General features: G+C 32.6%; 3 protein-coding genes across 4 annotated transcripts; 1 reads left to right on the plus strand and 2 right to left on the minus strand.

Annotated features, from left to right (window-relative positions):
* Window positions 1-1,292: 1,292 nt before the first annotated feature.
* LOC18050459 (U4/U6 small nuclear ribonucleoprotein Prp31 homolog) lies at window positions 1,293-2,336 on the minus strand. The gene has a single exon (XM_006447471.2). It carries the CDS (start codon window positions 2,334-2,336, stop codon window positions 1,293-1,295), a length of 1,044 nt encoding a protein of 347 aa, XP_006447534.1.
* A 6,286-nt stretch (window positions 2,337-8,622) lies between these two features.
* Window positions 8,623-9,186, plus strand: LOC18050390. The gene has a single exon (XM_006447472.1). The coding sequence runs from the start codon at window positions 8,623-8,625 to the stop codon at window positions 9,184-9,186; it is 564 nt and encodes a 187-aa protein (XP_006447535.1).
* Window positions 9,187-15,068: 5,882 nt separating this feature from the next.
* On the minus strand, window positions 15,069-16,375 carry LOC18050391 (vascular-related unknown protein 1). Of its 2 annotated transcripts, none has more exons than XM_006447473.2 (3): window positions 15,701-16,374; window positions 15,528-15,596; window positions 15,069-15,404 (listed from the first exon to the last, which is right to left on the minus strand). In XM_006447473.2, the coding sequence occupies exons 1-3, from the start codon at window positions 16,076-16,078 to the stop codon at window positions 15,255-15,257; spliced, it is 597 nt and encodes a 198-aa protein (XP_006447536.2). In that variant the 5' UTR covers window positions 16,079-16,374; the 3' UTR covers window positions 15,069-15,254. The 2 variants fall into 2 exon arrangements, with proteins under 2 accessions (XP_006447536.2, XP_024047410.1); XM_024191642.1 differs by having other exon boundaries at window positions 15,257-15,404; window positions 15,541-15,596; window positions 15,701-16,375.
* Between the last annotated feature and the right edge of the window lie 4,001 nt (window positions 16,376-20,376).

Consider the following 20,376-nt stretch of genomic DNA (forward strand, 5'->3'; position numbering starts at 1 on the left):
TAATTATACGTCTTATTATCTCATTAAAGTAATTGAAAGGAATTTAGATCAATTACAAATAGATGTAAGTAATTAAAAATTCAAAAATTAATAACTTAATTAATTTTTCAGAAATACTGTTTACAATTACTGTTTCATGATACTGTTCACCCGTATAAAAAATATTAATTTTCTAAAAACACAATAAAATGCAGAAAATAAATGGCACAGAGATTTTTACGTGGTTCGGATTAATCAATCTTACATCTACGAGGCCGTACCCAGATGAAAAGCAATTTACTAAGTTGAGATGTTACAACCTATAGATTTACCAAACTTAAAACTCTCACTTATAGTTTATCACCATATAGTTTACTCAACCTTAAACCGAATCTGCTTCTATTGAATAATTGCTACCCCTCTTGATCCACGATCCTCAAGGCACTTCGTAAAGTTATCAATAACAATTCTTTAATTCTTCAACATCTATTGATCGAAGATCCACATAAATTCTCCATAGAGATGAAAAGAATATAAGAAAACAAATCAACTCTAGGGAGGAGGCCGAATTTTGCTTCTTTGCTTTATGCTCTGTGTTGTGCGATCAAACTTCAAATATGAAATAGGCACTAGAGTTTCACCAAAATAGTAAGTCTTAAAAGACTTGGATTCTTTCCAAATAAGAGTTTATTTCCTTTTATAATTCATATGAATATGAATATGAATAGGAATAAATATGATTTTCTTGCCTTACTTGTCTCCCCAGAAATATTTAGAGCTTTTAATAACTTCTTATTTGAACAAATTTCTTGTTCTAAATAGATCTCATGCGCTAATTATAGAATCTCATTATTAATTGACTTTCTAAATTAGACATGTAATTAAATTATGAAACAAATATTCCTAATAAATTAGAATCTCATTAAATTAGGAAATTAATAAATTAATCTCTATTACAAGATATGCAATAAATAAACTTACAATTTAACTAGACTTGCCATAAAATGTCAACTCTATAAATAATGACCTTAACAGTAATTATTACTTCAACAGTAATATTTATTATTCTGTAAAGTCCCAATTTGATATTTGTAATATTTTCCCTATATATGGGCACCAAAGGAAACAAAAAAAGAGAAGTAGAGATTGCATAGGCATCAAATTAAAAGATGATTAAATCAATTAATTTGCACAGTTTTCACAAAAGCAAACTTACTAATGAATGAATCAGAAGGCATTACTTACTGCAAGAGAATTGTTCAATGGATTGATAGTTCACAAATACTTTCATAGCAATAATAACAAAGAAGTTTCTAACCCCTTCTCCTCTTTCGGTTTCGGTAAAGAGCATATGATTCTTCCATTTCATCATCAATCGTTCTCCTCATTCTAGGTCCCGGTAGTCTTCCTTCAGGAATCGAGCTCCGCAGCTGGAACTTGGTTTTCGGAGGTCTGATTTCATACTCGATTGTGCCAAGAATTTCATCTCTCAAAGCTCTTCCAGCACTCCCCGAAACATCTCCTCTCTTCAAATCTACACTTGCCGCTTCCTTCAATTTCTCAGCCAGCAGTTGGCGAGCACGCTCCCTCATACACAGGGTTGTTGCTTGAAACATCTCTGTCGATTCCAGATAACCCTCGTAAAATGAAATATTATCACTCTTTTGCCGGCCAAGAACCTCTATCTCAGAGGCAGGCATGTTGGCTAAGTTTGTGAGAGCACCAGCAGCTGCCATTAGCTTCGCTGCAATAATTCCACTTCCAACGACTTCGCATAAATTTGGTGCCACGTGTACCACTTTGCTTGTTAAAACATCAAATAGCATCTTCTTTTCAGAATCAAGAGCAATCACTCGATCACATGCATCCATTGTCATTTGAAGTACATCCTCAGGAAGTGGCTCCCAGCTCCTGCTTATTGGTGATTCCTTAAATACTTTAACTAACCGATCCTGGGTCTCATCCGAAAGGTCTTCTTTTAGTCGACATGGAAGAGAAAAATATTCAGCGCTAGTTATATCTACTACTTCTTCAAGTCTAGGTCCCGCAGTGCTGATAGCTTTTGCAAGTAAAGCATAGTGGAGCGGACGAGGGAGAAGGCATTCGAGATCGCCAAACTTGGAGCGATAGCTGTCGCGAATGAAATTGTGATTACTAACAATTTCATTCTCGATGCTCTCAAGTTGATCAATAAGTCTATCAGTGTCAATGCATCTGGCTATATCTTCTTCATTTTTCAGTGCATCAATGTATTTAGCCAAGTCTTCCTCCGTGTCCAGATCAATATATTTTTCTTCATTCACGTCGTCGTCTGCTTTCTCCACCCTAGGTTCGAAAGTAGGCTCGAAGCTCTTCATGAGGCAGGCTTTTTTTTTCCTTGATTAGCTGCTTTTAGGTGGGCTAACGTATTTATATAGGGAAAGTGAGTTACTTGTTCGACAAGCAAAGTTCATAAGCAAATATTCTTCTCACTCCTTATTAACTGCAAAAAGAATCGAAAAAAAAGGAAAAGCTTATTCCTTAATTAACAGGGAAAGCCCTTATCACTCGTATATATACAAACAATAATGTTTTTCTATAATAATAATAATAATAATATAGCATGAAAAAATTACTTGAAGAATATTAAGACGTACGTGCCGATGGCGAACACATCTGTTATTACGCAACAAAAGTGTTGGGATCAATTCCGCCGAGTAGTTGAGTTCCTTGTTTAAGAAGGAATCAATTGCTTTATTAACAAGGAACTGTGGTTCTACAGGGTAATTTTCTATACGGCAGTTTGCATTTGCATTACAGTCATTATTGTAAGAATAGCGTTTGACATTTCAAAATTTATATTAGAATATTTGTTCTTAATAATGAGCTGACATTATCAAGACTTTTCATTATTTATAAAAATAATTTATTTGTATTATTTTTTAACTAGTGAAAGTTGACCTCTTCACTTTATCCTATTAGCTCTCACTTTTCAATTAACTCATGTTCAAATTACCCTAATTAATAAACAGTATCAATTTTTAACTAAGCAATGGAGAATAAAATATAGAACAAGATTCAATTTGACACAAGTAATACTACTACATATTACATTACAACAGAACTTTTTACAATCATATATCGTACCCACAAGTAGGTGTGCGTTAGTGAGCAAAAAATCTTTGCGAAGCTTTTTGAGACGGGCTTTGGGAAAATCTTTGTAGCATTTGTAGCAGCACAATAAAGAAAACTGATTGAGAAACTTGGCGGGAGCTTTTTGTAGGGCGTTGGTGTGTATTGACAATTTGGTGTCAACTGTTAAGTTAATGTAAACATTTTTGCTTGATTGCTGCTTGTCAAAGCGATGATGCTAATATTTCACTTGAAGGATTAGTGGAGATTCACCAGAGTTTTTTTTATATTTTTATAGAAAAGCAAATGGGAGGGAGTAGGGATGGCAATGGGGAGGGGAGGGGAGGGGACCAATCTCCCCATACCCATCCCCGATGTTTTGCATATGTCCCCGTCCCCTCCCCGTCCCCGTCAAAATTGCTTGAGAGAATCCCCATCCCCTCCCCGAATAATAACAGGGGATCCCCGAGGGTCCCCGGTCCCCGAATAATTAATAGTCTAATACATTTTTTATTTTCGATTTTAAATTAATCATATTAAAATAAACTCATACCGCTATTGTAAGCTCGTAACCAACTTTGACAGCACATTAAGGCCTCCAATGTGCTTGGATGAAGTTTGTTATGGTATGAGCTCACAACTCTACCACTAGTGTTAAAAGCTGATTCAGAAGCAACTGTTGTAATTGGAATTGCCAAAATATCTCTAGCAATTCGAGCTAATGTAGGATACCTATTAGCATTTGTCTTCCACCAACTCAAAATATTAAAATCTTCCATCCGAGATATAACTTTCTCATCCAAATATGAATCTAATTCATCTGCAACAACTGCACAATCTCCATTGTTTACATAATCATTAAAACCTGTCATCCATTTGGTTGCTTTCTTATAAGAATCCCCTGTAGATCTAGTAGAAGAACTACTACCAGTATAATCAAAGCAATAAACAGTTGGTGAAAACTTCAATTAATACTCTTCAACTAATTCCCGGCAAAGGGTGACCACTTTCCCAACATACAACTATTTTGATATTTATTATTTTTAACAATATTTATAATTTTGTTATTTATTTATTAGTAATTTTAAAAATAAAAATAAAATTAAAAATTAAAATGGGGAAATGGGTAGGGGATGGGGATTCCACCTCATCCCCGTCCCCTCCCCGAATAAAAAGTTGGGTAAAAAATTTTCCCCGTCCCCTCCCCGAAAAAAAAATTGGGTATAAAATTATCCCCGTACCCTCCCCGAATGGGGAAAATCCCCGAGGGTACCCATCCCCGTGGGGATTTTTGCCATCCCTAGGAGGGAGGGACGAGGATGCTTAAAAAAAGGGTGGGCTATTTGCACTCACAAAATTATTTTGAACACTCTAGTTTTAATAAAATTATATATTACAAAAATACCCATAATATAAATTAGTATAAAGGACAATTTATTATAAGTCAATATTATATAATTGTTTTAAACACACATATAATACACTCATTATTCATTTTTAATTGTCAAAATTTAAACTCTAAAACTTTTATTTTCAATATCTTAATTAATATTTAGATGAATAATAAGGAAATCAATATTTAAAAAAATATAATTACACAGTATGTGTGATACATTTTATTTTTATAAAATAAAATAAAAAAGTACACTAAACAAACTTTTTTTTGGCTTTCGCCCCTCTTCTCATATTCTTCATATCCACATCTTCATCTTCTCTCTTTTTTTTTTTTTTGCTTCATCCCTTCTTCTCATCTTCTTCATCTCTACAACTTCTCTCTCCCTCCTTTTTTTAGTATCTATGGAATATAATTTTTTTATTATATTCTCATTACAAGTTATTTTGGGTGTGAAATTCAATATTGAACATAAATAACTAAAAAATTAGCAACTAAAATTATATTAAATAATTTTTTTACAACTTGAATTAATTTTATTGTTGTAAGTACATGTTAAATCTCTTAAAATTAGTGTGGTGAATAGTTTTGTTAGTGTTTTGATTAAATAAAGTTAAGTAATTTAAATATTTTAAGTAAGGATATTTTGAAATTTTAAAGAGTATACAAAGTAAAACTTAATATTTTATAATTAGTGTATGAGTGTGTAAAGTAATAGAGTGTTCAAAGAAATATTTAAAGTGCAAATAGCCTCACCCTTAAAAAAATCATGTAGTCATAGGAGCCATACTCCATCAACAATTCCACATCCAAAGGCCTTTACTTCTCTTCATCTCCAATTGTAGATTGCAATAATTTTTTTAAGAATTAAATAATCTTACTTTTTTTTTACCTTTAAAATTGGTCTGCACTTGATGACTCTGGAACTTTCTCCAGAACTTAAGATTTGAAAATAAATAAATAAATAAAAAAAAAAATAAATAAAGGTAATTTCATAACATATGAACTCAATTGAAAAGTAGCAGTTGAAGAGATAATTTAAGGGGTCAAATATTACCGTTCTTTTTTTTTTATGCGCAAGATGAGTGTCAAAACTTAAGACACATATAGCATTGTATGAAAAACAAAAATACGATGGTAAGTAATATTAAATGCATCATGTTAGTTACTAAAGTTTTCAATAGAATATGCAAATATCAACTTTATCTGTAAGTTTCTAATACAAGAATTCTTTATCTTCTTGCTGGATGAAAGCCAAAAAAAACTCATTATACTTTAAAGAAAAAAGAAAAGAAAAGAAACAAAATCCATGTCTTACTTTCTTTTTTCTTAATTTTTTTTTTATCTTTGATTAAAGTTTTTTTGTGTCTTAATATGAATAATTAAGTAAAACAAAGTTTGGCTTGCATATCGTTAGACAAACACTCAGGTTGAAATCCCAACTTGAACTCAAACAAAAAAGTAGAGATGTAAGCACAGGACAAGATACCGAGTTTAGAATTTAATCCACTATTAAAGATTTCTAGCAAGGGATAAAACCGTAGTTTTGTATGTGTTAAACTAGTTTGTCTCAAAATATTGATGTTCTATTGTAAAATAGTGAAATAAGAGAAGAGATTGAGAAGATACCTGAACTGGCCTTGAATCCCAACAAAAGCTAATATTCATTCCGTTAAAATATGTTAAAATCTCAGACAAAAATAGTAGATGGATACCTAAAGAAACGGAAAAATTGATGTCAATTTCACAGCAAACCATGCAAACTATACAAACTATTATTGAACGAATAAGTTGCATGTACTTGAGGAGATTAACAATAGGAACTGAAAAATAAATCGAAAGAAATCAGAAGCGTTACTTCAAGTAATTTGATGAAATGGAAAAGAAACATCTGCGGATTGATTGCTGAAAAAATTCTTAAAGATCAATGATAGGACCAGAATGGAGAATCTAGAAATTTTAAAAAAGAGTGAGCAAAAATAAGGAAAATATTAATTTGATTGCAGCTGAAAAGAAAATAAAATAGAGCTACTTGATTAAACTACGTCCCCCAGTCTCTTAGTATTTCCTTTTATTTCCATATCTCTGTTGTCCTCTTTCGAGGCTCAGCAACTGGAATTCGATATTCCGGAGAAATCTCTTGCTCAATTATCTTCAGAATATCTTCTCTTGTCTTCCAAAACTCCCTGAACGATCTTCTCTCTTCAAATCTATACTTGTTGCTTCCTTTAATTTATCTGCCAACAGTTGGCAAGTACGCTTCCTCATACATGGGATTGCTGTTCGTAATATTTCTGTTGATTCCTGATAACCATCGTTCAATGAATTATTATCACTCTCATGCCGGTCAAGAACCTCAACATCATGAGCAGGCATTTTGGCTAATGTTGAGAGAACATCAGCACCTGCCATTAGCCTCGCTGCAATACTACTTCCAACAACAGCACATAAATTTGGCGGCACATATACCACTCTTCTTTCTAAAAAATCTAATAAAGGCCAATCATACGGTCACAAGAATCAACTGTCTTTTGAAGTACATCCTCTGGGAGTGGCTTCCAGCTGCTGCTGCATGTTGATTTAACAATCTTCTCAAACTGTGAACGCTCAAGTTTTGAAATAGCCATTTTCAGTTGAACTGTTTGCCATTTTTGAGGTTTTTTTTTCCTGGTCTGGCTTTTTTAAAAAGCTTATCACGCTCGAAATGGACGAGGCTCTATGACTTCAGGACCAATAGTTCTTACAACTCTGACGTAATCGACCGCGTGAGGGAAAAGAAATTCAAGTTCGCCCAATTTGGGGCGATAGTTGTCGCAAATGAAATTGAGAGATTACTAACAATTTCATTCTCAATGCTCTCAGGTCTACCAACAGATTTAACGACATCCATACATCTACTTATATCTTCTTCCTTATCGAGGCATCAATACATATTGCTATCTCTTCCTCCGTGTCCAGATCATTATATTTATTTATCTCTTCTACCATGTCCAGTGCATGTGGATCAAAACATAGGACTATTTCTTCTTCCATGTTGATTCCTCTCTTCTCTATCTTTCTAGGTCTGTAACAAAGTTTGAAACTAAACCACCGGCCTGGGGGTTGCTTGTTTAACAAGGAATCTAATCTGGGCAAGACCAAAAGGGCCCTAAAACAAACCAATATATCATGAATCCTTTGTCAATGCATGTTCGTCCAAACAGCAAGATCTTTACCATGTCTTTATAAAGCACTTTCAATTTGTATTTCACATTAGAGCTTCCATGGACTTTGTAACACCATAATACCAAGCAAAGCGCCCAAGTAAATTTATATGTTACATAATCAAACAAGTTGCTAAAATGGAAAATGCAAAGTGAGTAGTGAAGATTAAAAAAGTACCAAATGAAGAAGAAACAATTTCCTTTGACAAGATCAATTCATTGATGAATCTGAATTCTGCATCGCTTGCCGTGGTTGGCACGCAGATCAAGTTTAGCGTTTCTGATTGTATTTGGGGGTGAGATTTTTGCGGGACATTAGTCATTACCAATTGATGATGGGTTCCCGGCGATGAATTTTGTAACTGATTAAGAAATAATTAAATTAGAAATAAGTTTTTTTAATTGCATTCGTCTCAATTTTAATACAACTGTAACTTTTGAATGCAAAGTCATTTTTAATATCCTTACGTGCAAGCGAAAGTAACGGTTACTAGGACTAGCTAGCAAATTACTGCTGATCTGACAGGCTGGACAACAATCAGGCCCATTTAGTCATTTGTAAAGTCTTTGTCCATTACATTATTTTGGGCCTTCGGTTTTTAACCATCGGCGTCCAATCAGCAATCACTCTCAATAAACATTGATAATTCACATTAATTTATAAAATAAGTTCCTTAATAAAGCAGGATAAGAAAATGGATTACAAGGGTCGGTCTGTATCGGTATCAATAAGCTATCTGCTTAGACTAGCATTCAAAGTATTGACTCAATTTAATTTGAACCTTAATTTGCCAATTCCAGCAAAACAAACATTACGTTCTTCAAAAGATAGGCATAATTTTGCATTCAAAGTTCATTAATTTCCTCTATGTGTTTTATGCTTAAATACTGTACCTTTTTTCATGGCTAATAATTATTCACAAATCGGAGAAATACATGGACACTAGAAAACTAAAAATATGTTGTGGAGTGACGGCAATTTTTTTATTCATATTTGTCATTCTCATCACAACATTATCGCTCACCATCTTCAAGCCTAAGCAACCTGAGATTACCGCCCATCCTGTGGCGCTTGAAAACATCACAACCGGCGGCGGCTATCCGAACGTAACATTGAATGCTACACTGCGCATGATTGTCACCATTGACAATAGAAACTATGGCAGCTTCAAGTACAGGAACACAACAGCTCATGTGAATTATCGCGGAGGCATTGTTGCTGATGTTCCGATTGAGGCAGCCCTGGTGCCTGCTCGCGGCAAGATCAACATTTCAACTTCTGCAGATCTTATGGCTGATAAATTGTTATCGAGTCCTTATTTTTTGGGTGATATTGAATCTGGTAGCTTGAATTTGACCTCCGTAGCCAACTTGCATGGGGAAGTGACTATGCTTAAGTTTCTCAGTTTACATGCAAGGGCAATGAGCACTTGTGATTTCACACTTTGGACCAAAACCCAAAAGGTGGATTCCAACTGTAAGTCCAAAATCAAGTTATAATCATTACTGAGTTATTTTTTATCCCTCATATTATTCGTATCATCGTGAAAATTTTTAGTGGTAAAATGCGGATTTAATTAGACAATCCAATAGTGTTCTGTAGCAATATAATTTTTTTTCTTTGGTTTTAATTTGTTGTATAATGATATTCTTTAAATTTCAATATCTAAAACTGCGAACGTCTACACTAAAAAAATATGGTATCGTATATATGTTTTTATATTTTTGTGAAAAAAGAAAGTTAATAATCTAGAGAAGCTATCTTAGTTTCTACTGTTGGGATAAATTATTAATGAGAGCATATAATTCACTGGTCAGGAAACCAAACGATTGGTATTTAAGCAGCAATTTGAAATCTTTGTCAAATGTGACAAGCGATGCGATACTGCCAGAGCCCCATGATGATGAGGAAGAAACTATGCTTGTTTATTTCATAATTGCTAGAAATTTAACAAGAAAACAATCATTTATAGTCCACTATGTTGCCTTCTGGTCAAGTTTTTAGTGTTACATCCTTAGCTGACAAATTAGAAGTCTCCAAACCAATAAATTGCTCACAACTAAATATTTGACTACAATAAAATAAACGAAAGTTTGAAAGGGTTACTTCGATTACAGACAAAAATAATAAAATAGAATTAAGATCTGTTCATTAAGGACCTGATGTAACTTGTTGTTAACTAGCATTTAAAATGGAGACACGGAAGTCATTGGTGGGCCTCTATGTACTTGCGAAATGAAAAAAAAGCGTTTTCCATTCATAGAAAATTTTAACAGTGATGCTCAAATGATCATCACCCCTTTATCTTAACATGCATTAATTAAGAGATTATAAACCAATCCAATAAAAATGCGAAAACCATTCAAATTTTAACTCTGTTCCCTAGTGAATTTATTATAATCATCTTTATATGCCTCACAAGTGATCAATTTACCCATTAAAGATGTTTCTTTGCTGAAACCAAATTCGACACCCAATTTCACAACTTTTTTTTCCTGTCGTTTTAACTGCTTTCAGGGTACAAATTTTGGGATAGTTTTTATAATTAGTAATGCTAATACATTATGTACGCTCGGTTGTACGAAATTAATTGATTGTTTGGTGAAAACACTAGTGGCACTGTTCCATAGTGGGCAAAATTAAAATTGGAATTGAGGGCCAAAAATTATATATATGGAACTTTGAGGGGTCAAATTAAAAGAAAAAAATACTTAATTTTAGAGTAAAGTGTCAAACCTTTTAAATTATTGGGGGCAAATGTGAGAGAAAATCTAATTTAGAATTTCAAAACATAAATATATTGTAAATGATTTTTTTTGGGGTCTGCCCCAAATTGTGGAGGTACTAATTATTTTTCGTACGTGGGGGATTTAAATGAGTGATTTGGTAACACATCCATGTGCAATATTGGACATAATTTGCTCTAGTATTTCAAAGCTGTACGATTGAAGAGACATCCTTTATTCCGTTGTTGTCAAAATAGAGCAGGCTTTTTAATTAGTGTGCCTAAGTGGACTCACTTTCACGAATAGAAATTGGTTTATGTTACCATCAGTGACAAGAACGTTTCACAGGCTATTGACGAAGAAATTAATTAAAGATTATTTTAGACAAGAATATTTAGTTGAATAGACACACTTTCTTCTTAGCTCAGTAAAGAAATAAAATAATACAATGCTCTAGAATCTACATGCCTAATTTTCACAAATTGAAGAATCGTTCAGCTATTTGCTTTAGTTGAGAATATTCTAAAATTGGTCATGATTTAATTAGATAAAAATTACTTAAACAAAATGAAGAAAATTAAGTCGGTTGACTAAGTACAAATATAACTAAATTAATTAATCTTCATGGATTTGAGATGAAGAACATACATATTACTAGCGCAGTCCCCATTCATTATACATTAATTGATTTTCTATAACTAATATCTAGAGAATTAATTTAAATGAGCGTGACAAATGATTGAATGTAGACAATATTTTGAAGTACCTTCACCCCTTTCCTCTCTCTCTTTTATTTTTTAAAAAATATTTTTATATGTTAATAGATATACAAGATGAGGGTTTAAGATTTTATTCTCTAATTAAATTTTGTTTAATATAGTGGTTGTTGGAGGCCGGCATATATATATAAAGATACTTATGCAATGTTTGCAAGCAAAGAAAAGTAGATTCACGGGTTATTTTTGTTGCCGAAAAAAAAAAAGTTTTTCTTCGGCAAGAAAGTGCTTCCAACTTTCTTCACGGGCAATATTCAATGGGCTATCATTATTATTCATTTATCTTATTAATTCACTTATCACGGGTTATTAGAAACATCAAGTGTTTAGAAAAAGTCAATACAAAATGGACTAATATTTGAGGTTCAACAAAGTGCACATGGATACCAATTACTGATCAAATTACCTTATTTTTGTGGGCCATAATTTCATCAATTTCTTTTGCTCACTCCTTAGAAGACTTGCCATTGTCCGTAAATCACGCAAATTGATGATCTGGAGCTCATGGGTTCTCATGAAAGCATTAACTATTTTTTGTGTAGTGTAAAAGAGAAGCCATTTAATTTCTGGTCAATAATGCAAAAACGTCCGTCGTCTACGCCAGCCTGTTGATTTTTGGAGGCTTTTTTTTTTAATGACTTGTGATAGCCAAAGAGACATTTTAGACTTTAAATGCTAACAATTGATCCTATTTACAAAGTTGTGGAAGTGAAATGATAATATAAGAGACTGCTCGATGTATGACAGTTTACAATAATATCTCTTTGTATGTTATATTTATTGTATTTTAATTTTAAAAAGTTATTGTTAATAATTTAGACTTTCAAATTAAGCATTTGAGATACAAACATTTTTAAATTTTTAAATTTAAATTTGATGCTGTATACCGCTATTTAGTAGCTATTTACGGCTGCTTTAACACCTAAATATCATTATTAAAGCAAATACTAACACCACTGTATACAACTGAATAGGGATTTTTTTTACAAAGTTATAGAACGGAGTGTGACTCTTTAACTAGCATGTTATATTTTAGTTAAAATCAAATGTTCAAACACAATTTGAAGGAGTTGAGTTAAAAATTGTATGCAGAAACATTGGGCGTGACATGGCCCCAATGAGTTTTGTTTAAGCAGTGTAAATACACCCTAAAGTTGCAACACAAAAGCTGACAAGTGTTGTTAGAAAATTATATATTATTCTTTAATCAAACAATTTAGTGGACACTTTTAGACTGCTTAATTGGATCATGATGTGACGATAATATAGTAGTTTATCTGCTTCTTCTCATGCTTTTCTCAAGTGAATGGAAACAAAAGGTCATTCTAGCTAGCTATTTTTATAGCTAAAACTTAAAAGCCTAAATCACTCATCCTCTTTAACAATTGTGATGATAAGATTATTAGATATGGTATTAGAGAATACATTTCTATCTAAATTACCTAAAAGTATGAGGTCAATAATGATTAATTAACGAATTCAAAAGTAGTATTCAGGACTGACATCCCACGTTTTAGAGATACGTTCACAGTAACCTTTATATTTTAAAAAATAATTATGTAGATCATTTTTAGTATATAAATTTGGATAATAAAAGAGAACGTACAATAGAGTTTTTTGTAATCTAATGATGTTATTGTTGTGAACAGATTTTGAATTAGACAAGCAATCTACCATTCCAAAATCAAAATCACATCATTAGTGGTTGTTAATTATTTGATTGGTCACCTAACTTGAATGAATCAATCTAAAATCAATGGTTCACAAAAAGATTAATTGCGCTTTTGGATGGACTACAAATTATTATCGATTTAAATTGGGTTGCATGTATTATTGATATGATGCAACTATGCCGGCAGTGACATTTTTATCTCGTTGTGGCTACAGAAACACCATCAACACAGGTCTAGTTTCCGTTTTCATATAATAAACGTTCTAATCATATAATTGTGATGCCGACTTTAAAAAATTACATACAAAGAACCCACAAATTGAATTGGCATTTTTCCTTTTTAATTTTTCACGGATAACTAAAATCATTTTGCGAGTCTTGGATTATATTGCACTTATTGACATTTAGAGATCTTCCTTTTGTGTTTTGTATTGAACAATCATTAAGCTTTGTATAATTTCTTAAGAAACTATTTTATTTTAATTCTTTGTTTTAGCTTTATTGTGTATTGTGAGACAATGCGAGTTATATCCTCTTCTTCAGTTAATGGACACTGAAATAGTAAGAAATTAATGTCAAGTTGGTGTGCGCATGTTTCAACTTTGCGTAGCTGTATATCGTCAAAAGCCGCCTTAATTATGTACATATCTTTAGCTAAACACGAGTTTGGGCTCTCTTTTAGTCTTTTACTATTTAATATCAACCTATAATTTTGAAGAAAACAGGAAAATAAAACTTGACTCGTAAGATTGACAGACCGTAGCAAATAGTAGCTCCGTTACCACATTATCTCTGTACAATAATTTGATAATAAAGTTCCTTGATAATTAGGGTAGTAAATATGTAAACACAATTGATATGAACCACGCTTAAATTTCTTTGAAATAAGAACTTTTAGCTTGGTTTAAAAGTCTTAGATGTTTTAAAATGCGAATTTAAAGTTATATATTATACGGACTGGTTCTATAAATTGACACTGTTAATTAAAGAGCAACATAGTGCAGTTGCATTAGAGAATCACTTTCCTTAAAGTATTGAAGTATTTACTGTCCCATGGTAAGGAATCAGAATGAAGAAAATCTAGAAGAAAGAGTCAACCCAGCTGGAGAATTAATGGTGGTATTTCAGATGAATGTCCTTAACAACAACAACTCTCTCTATTGCTCTTCTGTGCTTCACCTGTCTTTAATGCTTTTGCACATGGAGGGGTCTTTCCATGGCAGCTCCTTTCTGTATAATTTAAATGAATGGCCTGCAAGAGGTTGGGGATGAATTAATATTTAAAACTATCAATCTACTTTTCCGTTTTATCATTGCCACTTTTATATTGTTTACTTTGAGGGTACAAATGAAACTTATAATCCCTTTGGATTCGGTTGTGATTCTCATTCCCTTTTGAATAATGTATCATTTTGTATGTGTGTATTTTAACTTATACATGTCCACTATCACTTGCGCATGTTTCTATTTTTATTTTTGTAGGGTCGACGATGAATATTAAACAAAATGGGATTTGCTTGATTAGTTGCTTGCATACAGTGAGACCTTTTCTTGCCTTTAATTAATTAATTCATTATCATAAAACATCTATAAATCTAGGCGCCTTCACCACACATCGTATCTCTTTCATTTTTCTATATCAACTATCCCTATTTTCTTTTTCCTTTTTTTGGGGGGCATTTTACAAAGTATGATAAGCCGTTTGTTTTTGACTATTTCATTAAAGTTGGTTATTGGCTTAGTATTGGAAGAAATGCCTGTCATTTTTTATATCAAGAAGTTGGAAACGACAGAGATAAAATTAGTTAAATATTATTATAAAATGTTTTGGCTTTGGGAATGTTTGGAACTTGAAAGAACCAAAAACAATCGTTGTATCCTTAACTATATAATATTTATTCACCGCTTCGTTAATGTTCCTTAATAGTAAGTTCACTGTATCTAGTGGCAGTTGAAGTGGCTCATTCGTCTCCCCTAAACCACCCAAAAATAAATTTAAAAAAAAATTGACCAAAAAGAAAACGGTTGCCCTTGTAACATACACGTAATGAGATGTAAAGGTCATCACTCGCATATATTTATTCAAAGCTTACCCTAAATTACATATAATAGTTATACTAATTCAATCATTTCATCAGACTCTTGATGTTCTTCCTATTCTGATCTTATTTTATAAGATTATCACATGCTTTGCGTAAACGTTTAGGTTACGTTTTCAATTTTCTTCTACAAGAAAGAAATTTGAACATGAGGATGAGGGGATCATGAATATATGGTTAATTATATATTATAATTAACATACGTTGCCAGAAACTTTCTTTATACAAGACTGACAATAGAGTTGTTCTACAAGACATGAGAGATCAAGAGAGAGATGGAATAACTAAAACTAATTAACCAAGGTAATTAACTAACATGGACAAAGGAACCAAGCATAGCCCTCTTCCCTTCAAATCTGTACAATCATTGTTCCCAACATTGAAATTCATACTTCTTTGTTCCTGCTGCATCTCTGAGTAATGTTCTGAGGCGGTTCCTTTCCCCTACAAAATCATCAGAGACCAAGTAATTTTTGTTAGGCTAGCCATCAACACCAAACCAAATTAACAATACAACAATAAATAATATTAGCAGAAAAAAATAACAATAATCTGTATTAAGTATACCAGAGAACTATACATATGATCATCAGGCTTCCTGGGATTTACATGATCAACCGGTTCAAAATCACTGACCTGTATATAGATATATCAATAATTGTTAAAGCCAGAGAGAAAATTATAAGGCAAAGAAATTAAAGAAGATACAAGAAACTGTTTTGGTTTTTAGTTAACCTGACCTTGGGGCTATTTACAGGTGAGCTAGCAGTATCTTCTAAAGAATCATCATCACAAATTTGTCTGGCTCTTGGTTTCTTGAAATTTAACTTCTTTGGCATCTTGCTGGTGGCAACATCAACACGATGTTTGTTTGATAATTTCCATGCAGCACAAGAAGCAGCGTCGGAAACCAAAGAAGGGCTACCAAAGCTAGAGCAATAACTATATTCTTCTCTATTAATATTATCGTTTGAAAAATCTTCAAAGTAAGCAGTCCAGCCACTCTCCTCTTCAGGCTCATCATGAGGAGAGCCTGAGCCTGAGCCTATTGTTGTTGCTTTTGTAGCAACAGTTTTTTGCTGCTGCATATATGAATTCATAGACATAGAGTCCTCCATATGATGATCGGAAATATAATCTAACTAGGAAGATATTGAAAGAAAGAAAAAGTTTGAGAAGCATTTTTTTCTGAAGAGAGATTATTTATAAGAGAAAAAGAGAAGATAAAATAATGCAAGAAATTGAAGGGAAGCTATAATGTAGAATCTTGGTGTGTCCAATGTGGGCCATGAATGAAGGAGAAGTTGAGGAAGTTAAAAATCAGCAGTTGCCTCAGAAAATAGCAAAGAGGCTGATTGAGAGAGAGAGAGAGAGAGAGAACGTGCAGAGAAGAAAACAAATTGTTAAAAAGTAAAGGGGAGTTGACCTTTGTGGTTCAAAGTGAGATTTTCATTCTAAAAAATTTTTCACTCCGGCAGCCATTTTTTTTTCTTTGTTTGCACTTACCTCTCAACCAAATACAATTAATGAGTCTTTAATATTTATTGAAATCAAAAACAAAATTTTGGACAACTTCTTCAATAAAGCGAGCTGCTGACATACTCAGCCTAAGACTTCAAGTCTTTGTAATGAAAAAATACCAGCCCAAGTTGACAATGGGAATGGGCTTGGTGGCAGGTGCCTTAACATGAGCTCATTCAATCATGCACCTTAGGTCAGATCTAGTATTTGAAGATGAACACAGACTAGCTTTAGTTGCGGACTCCAAATGCAGATGCAGTTACTTGACTTCATTCTCAACCTTTTTTTCTGGAAGTAAAGAAGACATTGGATAATAATACTAGAAGCAAAGGTATTTGCCAGCTACCGGCCCCATGAAACTGAGTAGGTTTTTTCTTGTGGGTAATTAACCTTAAAGCCTGGAAGCCTGTCTCTGGGAATTTTTGACCTCACCCAGCTCACACGTACTTTTACAGTTTTTTTGAATAAAAAATCAATTACAAATACATTGGTAATTTAATTGCATCACAAATTCGCCTGAACTTACCTCTATGATGAAGCTTAGTCAATCACCACTCAATCTGTCAGACTGGTGCATAAACCTGTCCAGAACACCATTAAATTATTTGTGTCAAAATCATGTCAGATCTCACGTGGTCTCGCGTTAGTGAATAATAATCTGAACATCGAATTAAAAATACTGTGGATAATAAGGCTAAATCTAATATTGGTTATATGTATCTCAACTGAAACATGTGGCACATTATAGGATCCAATTTCAACTTTTCTTTATAACTCATAGATGTTCAGAGAAGTAAGAATGAAAACTTTTACATCTAGAACGGACCCCTGTTGATTTGGCCATAATAAATCAGTGGTCCATTTTCTAGATGATGATTTTGTGAAGATTACCAAGTCCTCAGCCGGCCTGGATTGTATTATTTGTTTAATTAAAATGATTTTTTTCACATTTAATCTCGCCAGAATTGGTAACGCTAAGTCTAAAAAGAAATTTCATGTCCTAGATGGAGAAAAATAGCTGGTGAACATGAAAAATAAAGAATCCAATAAGATACTGATTAAATATTGACAGGTTCAAATAGTTTGAGTTGTTCGGGAAAAGAATAATGCTTGAGGGTTTGATGAATATTTAACCCGTGCATGTTTGTTTGCACAGGCTTATAATCATTGTCTAAAAGATCCATTTCAATGCAAAAATGAGACGTCCACTTCATTGTCCTCCGAAAGAGGGTTTGTGCCTTGAATTTTAATCCACCATTATATATATATATTATAAAGAAGTAATTGAATATGGCTGGCCACACATCAATGCTCATTTTGTGTCATGCTTGTGTATTGTGTTTTGCCACGAATAATAAGAATTTAATAAATAAAAAAGGAAAGGGAAACCCATTTCATGTTTTTAATTAGTTACCTTTTTTCTTTTTGTTTACAAAAAATCTGATTATGATGCCTGCGGTAACTGAGATGATTTTGGTAGGAATAAACTTAATTACTAATATTTTTATTAGTTTTCAATTCAAAATTTGTTTTTATGATTTTGATTAAGAGGTGGACACCTTCTTATTTTATATTCAAAGTCAAGCTAATTACAAAACGATGAAAGTATATTCTCTGTGAATTTTTCGGATTAAGCTTTTGATGCAGCTACATGTAATGAGCTTTTCAACTATAGATTTTTTTAACTAAGCTATGGTATACCTATTTAATAGTTGTAATATGCACCTCTATTGTATATTTTAAGCAAGCCTTCTCTTAGATACTACTACTATTATTGTCGCTCAACAAGTTTCTTCTTACCAAAATGCCAAAGATACACATACATCATAAAAGCAAATTTTCTGATTAGTGTTCCAGGTTCTATCTCTAGCATTGACCATCTCACTTTCAATCTCTCCTTATCAGTTTCAAACATATACATCAAAGCTAAATTTTTCTATCTTAACTCACCTACGTTACATGTTTCAAGTTTCGTCACCACATTATTCTTATCGAACTGATTCATATATTTCCCTCACGTCAGTTTAATTCATTACCCCACACCTTGGTTCATATACCTGGCTAAATATAGCTAGCAGATAACAAAGCTTACTTTCTCAGATTTCTATAAACATTTCTCCAGTATTACTAAACCAAGGGTAAAATCTATCTATGATGGACATGGCTGGACAAACATAATAAGCTTTAGACATAGTTGAAAAGCAACAAGCTTAGCTTACAACAACCATTGTATGTTAGAACAATTTCTGAATTTTTGTTATACTTCCCAAATTATCGGTCACGTGCTCAAAAGTATCCATTAGATCCTGAAGCCAACAAGACCTCTTATAACATACACTGTTGCAGAGTAATTTGTAACGCGAACGAAAACGAGTGATTATTGAAGTCGTCCAGATCTGAAAGTAGTGCATTATTGGTTCAATATACAAAAAAACATTATTCAGTTTTCACGTTGAATAAAAATTAGTCTCAGTCTCATCCATGAGTACAATCACCCTGAGACAATGAGAGATTGAATGACGCGTGTTTTCAGAAGCAATCACTTCACACTACAGTCCTAAATTGACGTCATTTCATCAAGCATTGGAATTGAAAATAGTTCTGATACCAATATCAATCATGGGGCTCTCCATTTGCAACCACTTTCCGTACTTGTCTGGACACAAAACCCATAGAAGACTGCTAAAAAACAAACAACTTTTATCAGGTATTTAGAAATTCATTGACTCCAGATTTCATCTTTCCTTTCAAACTGACGTGACAATTTGAACCCACAAACTGAGTGATGTGTAAAGTACTAGTTGTCCTTGCTATGAAAACACTAGTGTGTGTTGTTTCATTCCCATTGTATGCTTCAGTAACACTTATGCAATACAAGTTTATTATGATGCATGAATCTTCATCCAGCAGATTATAGCAAGTTTCTTTTGAATTTGTCTAAACGTTTTAAATAAATTAATGCAGAGGGCCAATCGTGAAGGGCATGCATGAAAGTGACTGTGAGTGTGATCAAACTGATTTAAAAGAAAATGCAGTTTGAAATAGAAGATTACAAATGTATGCCATCTAAAAATACAAGACTCGTGAATTTTCTCTTCACAGGAACAGTATAAATGACTCTTGTGGAAGCAATTGGTTCCTTCATAAATTGTAGTCGTTCATGAAACAATGGAAATGGAAACTGAGTAATGTGTAAAGTACTAATTTGTCGTTGCAATGAAAACACTGGTAATGTTGTTTCATTTTCATTGTATGCAATGCAATGGCATCAACAGTAGCGGAGATCGATTAAAATCGTTATCTGAATTGCCCCATTTTTCTAAAATTGTCTAATATTCGGTGCGTAAGGCAGTTCAGTTGTGTATGTGTGTATATAGTCATGATTGTGAGGTTTTTCTAACCAGCATACTGGCCCAAAATGACAGGCTTAGTCCAAAAAATTATGTTCGCCTTTCAAATACATTTATGCTGCGTTTATTTTTTGGATTGGAGTGAAAATTTTGAGGAGTGGGAATCCTTGGATTAGGAGTGTGGAGTGAGAGTGGGAGTATGATGTTTACTTAGACTAAATGAAAGTATGGATTGTCAATCAGAATTCCAATTATTTGTTTACTTTGTCTTGGATTTGGAGTAAATTTTTTTAAATTACAATTTTATCCTTATGTACAGAATTATAATTTATAATTAAAAAATTAATAAAAAAAATATATTTGAAAAATAAAATAAATATTTTATTATATTTATAAATTAATAATAATTACTAATATTCTTAATTATGTAAATCATAATTTTTATTAATTTTAATTTAAATTATGTGAATAAAAATTATTAATAATAGCAACACAAATGAAATATTATTATTGATAATATAGTACAAAATTAATATTTTTTAGAA

This window comes from Citrus clementina, unplaced genomic scaffold (genome assembly GCF_000493195.1).
Source record: "Citrus clementina cultivar Clemenules unplaced genomic scaffold, Citrus_clementina_v1.0 scaffold_2, whole genome shotgun sequence".
NCBI lineage: Eukaryota > Viridiplantae > Streptophyta > Magnoliopsida > Sapindales > Rutaceae > Citrus > Citrus x clementina.